The sequence below is a fragment of the Salvelinus sp. IW2-2015 genome, unplaced genomic scaffold (assembly GCF_002910315.2).
Source record: "Salvelinus sp. IW2-2015 unplaced genomic scaffold, ASM291031v2 Un_scaffold16326, whole genome shotgun sequence".
NCBI classification, from domain to species: Eukaryota; Metazoa; Chordata; class Actinopteri; order Salmoniformes; family Salmonidae; genus Salvelinus; species Salvelinus sp. IW2-2015.
Window position 1 is genome coordinate 1,030,733 of NW_019957535.1, and position 13,682 is coordinate 1,044,414.

Genomic DNA, 13,682 nt, shown 5'->3' on the forward strand with positions numbered 1-13,682 from the left:
GTATTTTATTGTTGATAAATGTGCACATTGACTGTGGGAATCAGTTTTCCATTACTGTAATATTTTGTAAATCATAAATGCTATACACACCTTGTTTGGTTGGATCACTTGTTTGAAAAGGTTGCCAGCAYCCCACAACACTGTGCGGTTACAGTAATGTACTGTTAAACCAAAGTTCATTTGAAATTTAAGGAATCATTTACTGTTTACACCTAAAATCCCAGACTGCATTGTCATTTATGTCAATTTACTCTAAATAATTCATATGGAACTTTACTGTGAGTTTTATTGTATAATACTGTAAAAACAAGATTATTTTACAGTGTATAGTATCCACGCAAATCTTGCATTGAATTCTATCATGCTTATCTAAAGTTAGGGTTTGGTCCGCCATGTCCAACTGAGACAATGAATCAAACTGTGTCAACTCTGCATGTTCGAAGGGATGATTGTGAATGCCARAGTTCTAGTGAGGATCTTGGGTAACTAACAGCCAGAGAATTGAGGTGCTACCATCATAACACTTGGCCCTTTTTTTTCAGAATCCTATTCTCAATAGGATCCTGGTCTGAACAGATTTTTTTTTACAGGATCTAAACAGGATTAGCTACAGTCTGGGATTTGGGATACTCTTCATTTAGAAGACTTTCTTATTGAAACATTTACATTTAAGTCATTTAGCAGACGCTCTTATCCAGAGCGACTTACAAATTGGTGCATTCACCTTATGATATCCAGTGGAACAACCACTTTACAATAGTGTATCTAACTAGGTATTCCTTAAAGAGGTGGGGTTTCAGGTGTCTCCGGAAGGTGGTGATTGACTCCGCTGACCTGGCGTCGTGAGGGAGTTTGTTCCACCATTGGGGTGCCAGAGCAGCGAACAGTTTTGACTGGGCTGAGCGGGAACTGTACTTCCTCAGAGGTAGGGAGGCGAGCAGGCCAGAGGTGGATGAACGCAGTGCCCTTGTTTGGGTGTAGGGCCTGATCAGAGCCTGAAGGTACGGAGGAGCCGTTCCCCTCACAGCTCCGTAGGCAAGCACCATGGTCTTGTAGCGGATGCGAGCTTCAACTGGAAGCCAGTGGAGAGAGCGGAGGAGCGGGGAAACCTTATGAACATTAAACTTAGTCAATCTGGCACATTGTCTTCCAATCAATATGTAATGTATATGAACAATTTAAAACGTATTTGCTTTTATCAATTTCTTTATTTTCTTGACACTAAAACACATCGACAGTTCAACACAACATTTGGCAAAAACCTTGTAATCTCTTCCAGTAAACTGGCAAAAAATGAGCATTGTTCAATTAGGATTCAGCAAAACATGAAGAGACAATGTCCATGACACTGACTTGAATAGGAAACACATCCTAAGCTGCTCTCCTAATACACTCATTCACAGACTTGAAAAGGGACAACAGAATTTGTGCAAAGAAAAAAAGAGATCAGAGAACAAACCTTTTGCGACAGATCCCCACCACATTGAACCTCAGTTTCATTTCTGTACAGCAAAACAGTTTCAGAATCATATTCTGGGACAGTTCATGAACTCACGACGGCTCCATTTGAGACAGCCACCAGCACAAKGAGTGACACATCTATAAAAGTTCTATATCTCTGCTGAATTTCAAAAAGATGGTTGAAATTAGGTAATGTCACAACGGGATTAGCGTCTATGCCAAAAAACTGTCTGCATTCTCCTTTGTGTAATTGTCTCACTGGTGGAAAAATGTCCTTCCCACAACAGTATTACCACCGTCTTCAACACTGGCTCTCCGGTTTGAGTGTCTCTTTTCCCCCCATCGTTCATGAGCTGCTTTGAAGCACCAACATTATTTAAAGCTGAATACACTTGAAAGTTAGCGACAGAAATATTACAAATACAAAATATACACTACATTATTCTAAAGTGTTTAGAATGCCTTTTGACGGTCTTGATTGACTGTATTTTATTGCATCATTTGAAAATATGATTGGTTGATACAACTATGACATAGCCAGGAGATCAAGGCAATGCCAGTGGCTGAGCTGAAGACTACAATCTTTTTATTAGTTATAATCTGTGGCTTTAAAAATGTAGTAGTCTGCTGACACTAATAGGCTATGTGCTGTCATTTCATTTTACTCGCAAGTTATTTATTAATACCTACCTCTGCAAGTTGGGCTCCCGAGTGGCGCAGCTGTCTAAGGCACTGCATCTCAGTGCAATGAGGTATCACTACAGTCCCTGGTTTGAATCCATGCTGAATCACATCTGGCCGTGATTGGGAGGTGCACAATTGGGCCAGCGTTTTCCGGATTTGGCCGGGGTAGGCTGTCATTGTAAAAAAGAATTTGTTCTTAACTGACTTGCCTAGTCAAATAAAAAAAGTTAATCTATTAGCCAGTAGTTGTTGGCCTACTCACTGGGCATTATTAGCAAGTGAGAATTAGTGTTAGCAATTTGCTTTCCAAACTTAATTAGCTATTAATGGACTAGCTAACTTAGTTGGAGTATAGGTCAACTCTGGGCTCCCGAGTGGTGCAGCGGTCTATGGCACTGCATCTCAGTGCTAGAGGTGTCACTACCGACCCTGGTTCAATTCCAGGGTGTATTACAACCGACCGTGATTGAGAATCCCATAGGGCGGAGCACAATTGGCCCAGCGTCGTCCGGGTTAGGGTTTGGCTGGGGTAGGTTGTCATTGTAAATAAGAATTTGTTCTTAACTGACTTGCCTAGTTAAATAAAGGTAAAAAAATGTATTAAAAAATGGCCCAACCAAGGGTAGCCTACATATTACTGTCAGCTGCCCACAATATCAGCTAGATTGATCGACTTTGCTGGGCTCTGTGCAGCTCACCCCTGACTTGCGGAACGCTATAATGCACCGCTGGCGCAGCTCTGCTTCAGCCTTTGGAACTAGGCTATGTCACAGCAGTATAAACGAATCACAGACTGGAACAGTGGAATAAAAAGCCATTTGTTGAACGGCCTTCTTAAATCATCCTACACTTTTTAATTAATGGTAGAGCTGTGGGGTGTTTTTTTAAATGAAAGTTACAGAATTCCGCTTGTCTACATACAGGCATGATCTGTGTCAGTGGACTAGTTTGTTTTAAGGATGGAACACACCATTACGAATGTTGGCCGTGCACAGTACTGTAGATCATCTTCAGGGAGTCAACAAAAGRTGACGTATTCGACATGTAGAGGCTATGATTTGTTTTTTTTCCTACATAGTCTATAAGAAAAATACATTTTGACCCTCTTTATACAAATGGTCCCACTCAGAGTAAATAAAACAAAATGAAAGCAGCCTGAAAGTTGTTTACACCGTTTGCTCGAAGATTCAATGGTAACCCTTTAGGTGACAATAACTTTGAAGGTTGCATGTAATAACTTGATTTAATGCGTATCGTGGAAGATGGCGCGATTGATAATTAAAGGCAATGTTCCTGTGCTTGCGGAGACTGCMTTCATGGTAAACGCTGCATATGTCGGCTCAAACGGAAATGACCTTTACATTTGAATTGCGCYATACTGCGGATCTTCTGCAAAACGGATTGAATCCAGCCCTAACTTGGCTTGAAACTACCACCTGTAGCATTGCATTGGTAATGTAGCTTTTTGGTAGCGCAGCTAGCTAAAGGTGTTTCGAGAGGGTCGCCGTGTGAACCGAGGCAGAGGTCATTTTCTCGGTGTGAGCTGAAGGAAGTGGCACAGCTAAGCAAGCACAGTGACATCCATTAYTCCTACATAAAGCATTCATAACAGCATACGAAACATTCATAACACATCCATTAAGGTGTAAGTAACATTTATAAAGACCTTCATAGTGCATTCGTAAAGCATCAACAGAAAGAACTCAGATGGGAAAACATTGGAAATGGTGGTAGTTCGGAACACTGAAATGTCCTTAACTTTCAAATTCAACTTCTCAAACCTTTTATTACTTTTATTGATTGCATTTTTACATGTGTATGCAAAACATATAGCCAGATACTGTAAATATCTGGTGTATTTTTAGAGCATGTAAGCAACAGAAGTTATATTTCCCATTCGGTTGCCAGGTCAGTCTAACGCTGAGGTTCATATATTTGAGGATCAACTGCATGTCATTAGTGACATTTGTCCACAGTTAATCGTTGTTCTTGCCAAACAGAAACATTTTCTTATTTCATGTTTTGGTTGATCACTATCATTTACATTACGAAATAATATATGGTAAGTAAACTTTGTGTTTTTTTTACATTTGGAAAGCAAAAGGAAATGGCTAAATTGCTTTTAACAATTGCCGGTGACTGTGTTCTGTTTTTGGTAAAAACATCAGAGGTAGGATATTATTTCAGACCATTTCAAGAATATGCTTTGTGCTGGCTATGGATATTTGGAAATTAAATTCAAAGTAAGCAAAGTATAACAATGGCAACATTCATGATTACTTTGTAGTGATATATAATAATGGAAATAGTAACAAGTAAACAGTATTTCAGTGAACCAATAAAGTAAAATAAGGGAAGAAAAATGTTTGTTCTGCCAAAAATGTATTTGTTCACGTGACTTTTATTTTCACATTTATCCTGTCATGTGACATACTATTCAATAATGACTATATGAATGCACTCTGAAGGTCATTAGGGTACCGATTTCATGAACATTTTATGAATCGTTTATGTATGCTGAATGGTTTGTGTATTCAACCTTCAACGAAAGTGGTACACTGTATTTGAACTATACATCATACCAGCATCATAATATAGTCAAACACGACATAATGACAGGTATTATGATATACACTATCGTTCAAAAGTTTGGGGTCACTTCAAAATGTCCTTGTTTTTGAAAGAATACACTGCACTCCTCAATACACTGTATTTCTGATCAATTTGATGTTATTTTAAATGGACATATTATTATTTTTTTTTCAAAAACAAGGAAATTTCGACGTGACCCCAAACTTTTGAACGGTAGTGTACATAATGTACATACTACCTCAGAYCATTATGTGGTGTTTAAGTTCAAGGTTGGAGGTATCTTTGGTAAAAAATAACAAATCTAAGCAAGTTAATARCATTTTCAATCTTTCACAATGAAACCACAGATGTGTGGGCAGATCCAAGCTTGAATAGTTATCCTATTTTTCATGCACTGAACTCATATGGTGAAATTTGCTTAAAGGTTAAAGATATACAAGTGAATATTTAAGACAATGTGGCTAGATGGCAATAGACAAGCCCACACAGATAAGCATATGATGCATTATTCATGTCAAATGTGTGCTCTCATCATTGTACCACAATAGGATGTAAATATTTGAGAGCAAAAACATTCCAAATGAAATTGGATAATGTTCGCATTGTAAGTAAAATATTCATGGAGCATATGATAGAACTGCAATGCATTTAATGTGATAATGCTCACTAAGAAACCACTATTAACATAATAGTTCTCTATTTTTTATGTATCTTCCTTTCCTTCTTTCTGCACTGTATTACTGTACATACATGATCAAAGATGAGTGTCAGTGTGTTTTGCGGTGCAAATGCAACCTTCAAACAATACACACATTTACATTTGACAGTAAATGACACAATTGAATTACTTTCATATGTGTTCAATAAACACTGCATAGATGACTGTATCACTAATACATATGAAGGTCTATCATAAAATGCCTCAATTCAATAAATAGTACATATTTTAATTGACAACTATTTCTTCAATTTCAAAAATGTATTGTATACTGCCATATAAAAATGTCATGCCAGCCCGATTCCCATATAGCAAAACAGTTACAGTACATCATAAAAAACAAATAGCAGCAAATGTGGTCACATTCAGAGATTAAACACACCTATATACACAAAAGTATGTGGACAGCCCTTCAAATGAATGGATTCTGCTATTTCAGCCATATCCGTTGCTGACAGGTGTATAAAATCGAGTACACAGCCATGTAATCTCCATGTACAAACATTGACAGTAGAATGTCCTTACTGAAGAGCTCAGTGACTTTCAACGTTGCACTGTCATAGGATGCCAAYTTTCCAACAAATCAGTTCGTCGAGTTTCTGCCCTGCTGGAGCTGCACCAGTCGACTTTAAGTGCTGTATTTAGTGTTTATTGGGGATGTGGAAACGTCTAGGAGCAACAACGGCTCAGCGGCGAAGTGGTAAGCCACACAAACTCACAGAACGGGACCGCCGAGTGCTGAAGCGCGTAGCGGGTAAAAATCGTCTGTCCTCGGTTGTAGCAGTCACTACCAAGTTCCAAACGGCCTCTGGAAGCAATGTCAGCTTAAGAACTGTTCGTCGGGAGCTTCATGAAATGGCCGAGCAGTCGCACACAAGCCTAAGACCACCATGTGCAATGCCAAGCGTCAGCTGGAGAGGTGTAAATATTACCGCCATTGGACTCTAGAGCAGTGGAAACACGTTCTCTGGAGTGATGAATCACATCTGGTGAATGGACGAATCTGGGTTTGGCGGTTGCCAGGAAATACGCTACCTGCCCGAATGCGTAGCGCCAACTGTAAAGTTCGGTGGAGGAGGAATAATGGTCTGAGGCTGTTCATGGTTCGGGCTAGGCCTCTTAGTTCCAGTGAAAGGAAATCTTAAGCTACAGCATACAATGACATTCTAGATGATTCTGTTTCCAACTTTGTAGCAAAAGTTTGGAGAAGGCCCTTTCCTGTTTCAGCATGACAATGCCCCTGTGCACTGAGGTCCATACAGAAATGGTTTGTCCGAAATCGTTGTGGAAGAACTTGACTGGCCTGCACAGTGCTCTGACCTCAACCCCATCGAATCGAACACCTTTGGGATGAATTGGAATGCCGACTGCGAGCCCGACCAGTGCCCGACCTCACTAATGCTCTTGTGGCTGAATGGAAGCAAGTCCCTGCAGCAATGTTCCAACATCTAGTGGAAAGCCTTCCCAGAAGAGTAGAGGCTGTTATAGCAGCAAAAGGGGGGACCAACTCCATATTAATGCCCATGATTTTGGAATGAGATGTTCGACGAGCAGGTGTCCACATACTTTTGGTCATGTATAAAAGTGAGATTTTATGAAACAAATATTAAATGCATTGCAAATTACAACATAAATCATGATTGAATTGAAATGCAATAGACACATTAAGACTGAGCAAATCTGTCTGGTAACAAAATAAAAAAGAGAATGGCTCATTTGGGCCCCTATAACCAGTGAGAAAAACATGTTGGAACATTGTCAATGTCAAATACATCATGACTGAATATATTTTAAAGCAATGCCTCCAACTGCAAAACAACAATTTCATGGCCCTTCAAGGCGTTCCACCCCAAAACCATTTATCAAGGTTATTGAATGCCTTGTACTCCTTGTGCCTTCTGAGATGATCACAAGCGAGGCACGTGTGTTCGGCCCAGAAGTATGCCTTTTTCACTTTAAAGTGCCGTCGCCACTCAAAGTATCTGAGATACATTTCCTCATTCCTGTCCAAGAGCAGGAGATAATCAGCCAGCTCTTTGGGTGAGGTGAAGTCATCCACATGGATAAAGGCTTCCCCCTGGACAAAGTTCTCGTAGTTCTGTCTTGGTGGACCTAAAACCACAGGCACCGTCCCTACAGAGAGTGGGTTATACAGTTTCTCTGTGATGTAGTCTTTGTGAATTGAGTTCTCAAACGCCAAGTAGAATTTACAACTGGCGATGGTAGGAAAGTATTCTTGATCTGCAATGTACTCTCCAAAGGCTTGTCCATAAGCGTGAACCTCAATATGTTTATAGAGCTCGTTGTAGTACTTCACTCGCACGTGATCCTGGTTCCAGTTGCTGACAATCCAGCAGATCAACTTGCTTTTGCTCGGTGGCACGAAATCCTCGTCCCCTTGGGCCGTCACAATCGACCCATAAGGCACTTCGATATCAGCATCCTGGCGATAGTTCAGAGTTAAATTGAACAAGTTTTCAATACCGGGCAGCTGAGAGGAGTGGGATGGTGACTCTAGGTTCATCCATATCCACTTTTGGAAGGAGGGACGGTGAAGGGGGGGCAGGTTGGAGAGATCAGTACAGATATCCCTGTGATGTATGATGACACCATCTGACTTATTATATAGGTTCCGATCTGCTGTGATGAAACAGCCCTCAATGTTGAACAGAGAGCTGCAGACACCAATGTCATAGGTCTGTCCAAAGGGCCAGAGCCAGACGAGTACAGTGGTAAGGTTTTTGTCACCCTTGGTAGAGAAGAGATTTTTAACTTGGATAGTGGATGCTGTTGACTCTACAGGACCTGATAGCCAGCTAGTTGACGGTTTGAAGTACATCAAAAACAGAGTCACAAAACAGCCCAGGAGAAAGGTGCCAAGTAGAAATGGTCGTAGAATTCTGTGGAAAGATGCAGATGGCATACTCTGTCCTATAAAGATATGTAAAAAAAGAAAAGAAATGACATTAAACTCAAATCAGTAAATTCCRTATCATTTAATCAAAGTGACTAAAAGGGAAGACTGTGCGAAGTCGGCTACAATTTTGCCTAGAGGCCCGATGACACATTTTCAAGATTGTTTGTAAACGGTATATCTCGTGGCATCCTTGCCTCGTACGAGAGGGCCAACCGCATTAAGATAGTGGCTTTTACGTTATTTTGTCACGTCCAATTAATAGTTTGGCAAACATTTTTTGTCATGGCTCGTGCAGTGAGGCAATTTGTGAACAGGCACACTAGATTAGCTCGCCCGGTTTACAGAGTAGGTGGAGTTTGCAACTAGGGACCAATAGAATAGTTCCAAACGTGAAACTCCGCTGGCCAGGGTAGGTCAAATGTGCCTTTCGACAACCAGCAATAACCAATGGATATAAACAAACTATGGTACGAAAGGTACAGGGCAAATTGCTGAAAGTGCACTTGCATCATGTTGTGTAGTTTGGCTTGAATAAAGACCGCAAGACGTGGAAGCTTTAACGTACAGTGTGAGATGCTTGGGCTCGTTTGCGTTTAGTAAAAATGTATTGCCTCTCGCTGGCCTACATTGCAATCCTATAATTATAATCCAGATTTTCCATCTGTAGATGCTCATACTATCTGTTGATAAGTAAGTGCTTGCTAAGGTTATGGTTAAAATAAGGTTTAGATTAAGGGTTAGTGGATAGTTAGTTGACATGTTAATGATAGTCTGTAAAGCATCTACAGATGGACTATCCAAATAAAGTGTTACCTATAATTCTTCAATCAAAAAGGTAATGTAACATTGAATATGCATTATATAATTTAACTATGAGTTACAAAATAACTAAATAACTATTCCACACCTGGTAGAGCTGACTGTGTGCTGAAATCCAGGCAAGGAAAGAAGTCATGCAATCCTGAAGGTGCAGGTTCTACATTGGCTCAGCAATGAGAATGCTCTTCTCGGTGAAGTAGCGTTTGAATGAAGTGTTGCTGCACACAGTTGGAATAAGGTCCTTAGTCGTCTAGTGAATTTGGTCTGATTTTGAGTTCCCAGGTCATCTCATTGATGTCTCCTTAGGAAAGAGAGAATAAGTAAGGTTACAATAGTTACAATCTTCAGTTCAAACAATACCCCGCTACTGTTTTTGGGATAGAGCTGGAGAAATTCATAGACGGAGCTATGGATGTGAGGACTGACCATGAGATCATAATTATAGTTTTAATCATGTTTTGAGGCTATACAGTGTTTATTTACGATTACAGCGTTTACAAACAATGGAGTAAAACAAGCTTGTATTTGTAGCAATCGCAGATTGCTCCTTTAACCCCCTAGAGTCGATTTGACGTACCGGTAAGAAAATAAAATAAAATCACCATAAAAATCCGTCAATTTAAGCTAGAGATATGTTTAAGTATTTTTTTGTGTTTCTTTCGGCTATAGTAGTAAAAAGCCAAATTCAATAATTGATCCACATTTTTTTATCCCAAATCCCCCCAAATCTAAATCAAATAGCTAAATGATCCATAGTATGACCACCTTAAAACAATTTTATGTCAGTTGAGACCCCCCCCCCCCACGGCTTAGAATTGTAAAAATGTATTGACAATTAAGGCTATAGACTTGCACAACTGAAATAACTTGGTTATATTACTTTACATGTGTGACTGGCCTGATACTGAACTTGATTAATATCAGTGATGCAAGACAGTGTTAGCCTATTTAGTTAAAGCCTAGGTATAAGTTCCGGGAGCTAGCACAATTCTTCAGGTCTCAAGCAAGGATACTCATCACACATGCATACTGGTARTTCAATTAAGCACCTACTCCTCCAATTCACATAATACTGTATTTTTCGGAGTGTCATTATCTTAAGACATCAATCACACGCATATGAGAATGATGTTATCTTAAGGCTAAGAGGAAAGTGGACACATGGTGGCCCATATTTYTATTTTATTKAATCTTTATTTAACTAGGCAAGTAATTTAAGAAARAAWTCTTATTTACAATGACGGCCAAACCCGGACGATGCTGGACCAATTGTGTCCCGCCCAATTGGACTCCCAATCACAGCCGGCTGTGATGCAGCCTGGATTCGAACCAGGGACTACAGTGACATCTCAGGGGAGGTTTAAAATGTCAGTGGACACTTGGTCCACGCGTGCTCTGAGCACACGTCCTTGTAATCTGTCTGGCCCCGCAACAATACATCTGCCATGCTGATCCTCAACACGGAGGCCCCTCAGGGGTGTGTGCCTAGTCCCCTCCAGTACTCCCTATTCACCCACGACTGCGTGCCCAAGTACGACTCCAACACCATCATTAAGTTTTCTGACGACACAACAGTGGTTGGTCTGATGACCGACAACGATTAGACAGCCTATAGGGAGGAGGTCAGAGACCTGGCAGTGTGGTGCCAGAACAACAACCTCTCCCTCAATGTGAGCCAGGAAAAGGAGGGCCGAACACGCTCCCATTCACATCGACGGGGCTGTATTGGAGCGGGTCGAGAGTTTCAAGTTCCTTGGTGTCCACATTACCAACAAACTATCATGTTCCAAACACACCAAGACAGTCGTGAAGAGGGCACGACAACACCTTTTCCCCCTCAGGAGACTAAAAAGATTTGGCATGGGTGTCTAGATCCTCAAAAAGTTATACAGCTGCACCATCGAGAGCATCCTGACCGGTTGCATCACCACCTGGTATGGAAACTGCTCGGCATCCGACTGTAAGGCACTACAGAGGGTAATGCGTATGGCCCAGTACATCACTGGGGCCAAGCTTCCTGCCATCCAGRAACTATATACTAGGCGTGTCAGAGGAAGGCCCCAAAAGTTGTCAAAGACTCCAGTCACCCAAGTCATAGACTGTTCTCTCTGCTACCGCAAGGCAAGCAGTACCGGAGCGCCATGTCTAGGTCCAAAAGGCCTAGGTCCAAAAAACASCGGGGGTGGCCATTTCATTATCTATGCATAGTCACTTTACCCATACCTACATGTACAAATTACTTCGGCTAACCTTTACCCCCACACATTGACTCGGTACCAGTACACCCTGTATATAGACTCAGAATTGTTATTTTATTGTGTTACTACTTTATTTAGTAAATATTTTCTAAATTATTTAACTGCATTGTTGGTTAAGGGCTTGTAAGTAAGCATTTCAGTGTAAGTCTACCTGTTGTATTCGGCGCATGTGACACTTACAATTTGATTTGGTACAATGATTATCTACACTCAGTGCTTGTTTTGTCACAAACTGGTAATTAGGTGAACTATTAAAATYTTTGCAACCACGAAATGACGTAGTGATTTCTTCATTTTGCACCTTTAATAACAAACTTGTATGTCATCTGTAAAGATAAATCAAATGTGAAATCACGAAGATGTTTAGCCACGGAGAAAATTCTGAATCTTGCCTGGCCACGACTGGTTGAGATAATGAGGGGGCTGGGACATTGACGAGAAAAAGAGCCCAGTCTGTCACTCWAGGCTTCTCTGTCAAATGGCACACCCTGCTCTCTGCGGATATAGAACTCACCAGTTTATAGTCCTGAAACCCAGAAATTAGTTACCTCTGGTTCGTTCAGCCATCTCTATGGGGAAAGAATAGTGTTTTGTAATTAACAGTAAAAATAAGGTCTGAGGTTAACACAGGCTTAGTAGATATTATACATTTTGTTCTATGAGATAATAGCAGTCAGTTAAAATGACCTTTGAATTATGAAGCCTTTATGTGCTTTTTACAAAAGAGACACCATTTCTATTTCTCTCTATTTGAAAGATCCATAGCTTGATCAAAGACAAAAATGCCTTGATCATTGGACTTACTCATATTTTCATAACGAACAACATGCAAAATGTAGGTATCAACACAGCTCTGTCTTCAGTGGCAAAGGCAGTCTGGTTGAAGCCCAGTGGGAAGGAKTATTTTGAAAGTGTTTCAGTCTGCCGTGAATCCTAAACCCTAACGGGTCACAGCTAAGAGTCTACAGTGAAAATGGCAAGCTAGCTACATGTGCATACGTTATTGGCTCAACTGTATCAAAWAGTAGTTTTCATTGCTACGTAGCTAGCTAGACAGTTAAATACAGGTATAGTCAGCTAACATTAGCTAGCTGAGCTGGCCAGTTGCATTCTGCTGTTAATGTTGATGTATTCWTTGTCATGTTTAACTTACTAGCTACCGAAAATAGCCACTGTGGTGTGAATGGTAATTGATTAGCAAGTTAATCAAATCCCATGTTAAGTGATAGGGACACATGTTAMCTAAATTGACTAGCTAGCTAGCCACGATGAAATGATGGCTAAATACATTGGATTATGCAGTAGATTCTGAGGTCGTTTTTTGCATGCTCAACTAGCTGGCTAGCTAGATGAATACCATGTGCATCTGGCCAGCTGGTAAATGATAAATGTTTGCTAAATCTAGATAGTTAGCATTGCCATTGTTTAGCTGGAGTCAGTTTGCGTGTAAACAGGGTATTTTAGTCCAGATGTAGCAGTCTACAGGCAATATCAAGCCATAGGAGATGAATTAATGTTTTAATCAACTTTCTGAAATGTGTCTTTCAACATAAGAACCTGCTCTCCTCCACCAGTACAAGGAGATGAACGAGGGTGAACAAGCAACACTTCAGGTATTTTGTCTTTTTACTTTGAGCTCATTGCTTGAACTTTGGGGTCAATTCATGTTTTCGCTGGTATGCAAGGTTTTAATGTCTTGTCTGCTTTCTTCCATTACAGCTTCAMTTGTCTGGAGTCTGGTGTTGTTTTGGCCAAAGAGCTTTCACTCAGAAGGAACCAGTTTCAGCTGCTATGCAGAGATGTGCAAGAATACCCCCCGGAATAGACACAACCGGAGAAACATATTTTTGAGAAGATCAGGACATTTGCAATGAAAAGGCAATGGACAGCTCCAAATTCCTTTGTTCACATCATGACCTGAACCAAAGATTCTCATGATATAGCCCCAAGTCTAGATAGTGTTTTTACCTGAAATATTTTTCRTTTTTTAAGCACTACCTCACTGCTTTAGCACATGGTCACGTGTTCACGTGAATTCTTTAAGCAATGGGTGGATCTAGAGCTTATGAGGGTGTGAACGATGTTACAATATATGACCAAAGGTTCGATGAGGTGTCCACATACATCTCATTACAGAATCAAGGGCATTAATATGGAGTTGATCCCCCCCTTTGCTGCTATAACAGCCTCCACTCTTCTGGGAAGGCTTTCCACTAGATTATGGAACATTTCT

The 13,682-nt window shown here is 40.5% G+C and overlaps 1 protein-coding gene across 1 annotated transcript in view; it reads right to left on the bottom strand.

Moving 5' to 3' along the window:
• Positions 1 to 1,225: 1,225 nt before the first annotated feature.
• The window catches only part of LOC112080443 (4-galactosyl-N-acetylglucosaminide 3-alpha-L-fucosyltransferase 9), a 32,819-nt gene continuing 20,362 nt past the window's right edge, over positions 1,226 to 13,682 (bottom strand). Inside the window, exons 2-3 of the mRNA XM_024146212.2 lie at positions 9,280 to 9,492; positions 1,226 to 8,386 (exon numbers count right to left, since the gene is read on the bottom strand). Of these exons, the coding sequence (XP_024001980.1) occupies positions 7,290 to 8,378 (1,089 nt within the window). The 5' untranslated portion in view covers positions 8,379 to 8,386; positions 9,280 to 9,492 and the 3' untranslated portion in view covers positions 1,226 to 7,289. The remainder of the gene's footprint in view (positions 8,387 to 9,279; positions 9,493 to 13,682) is intronic.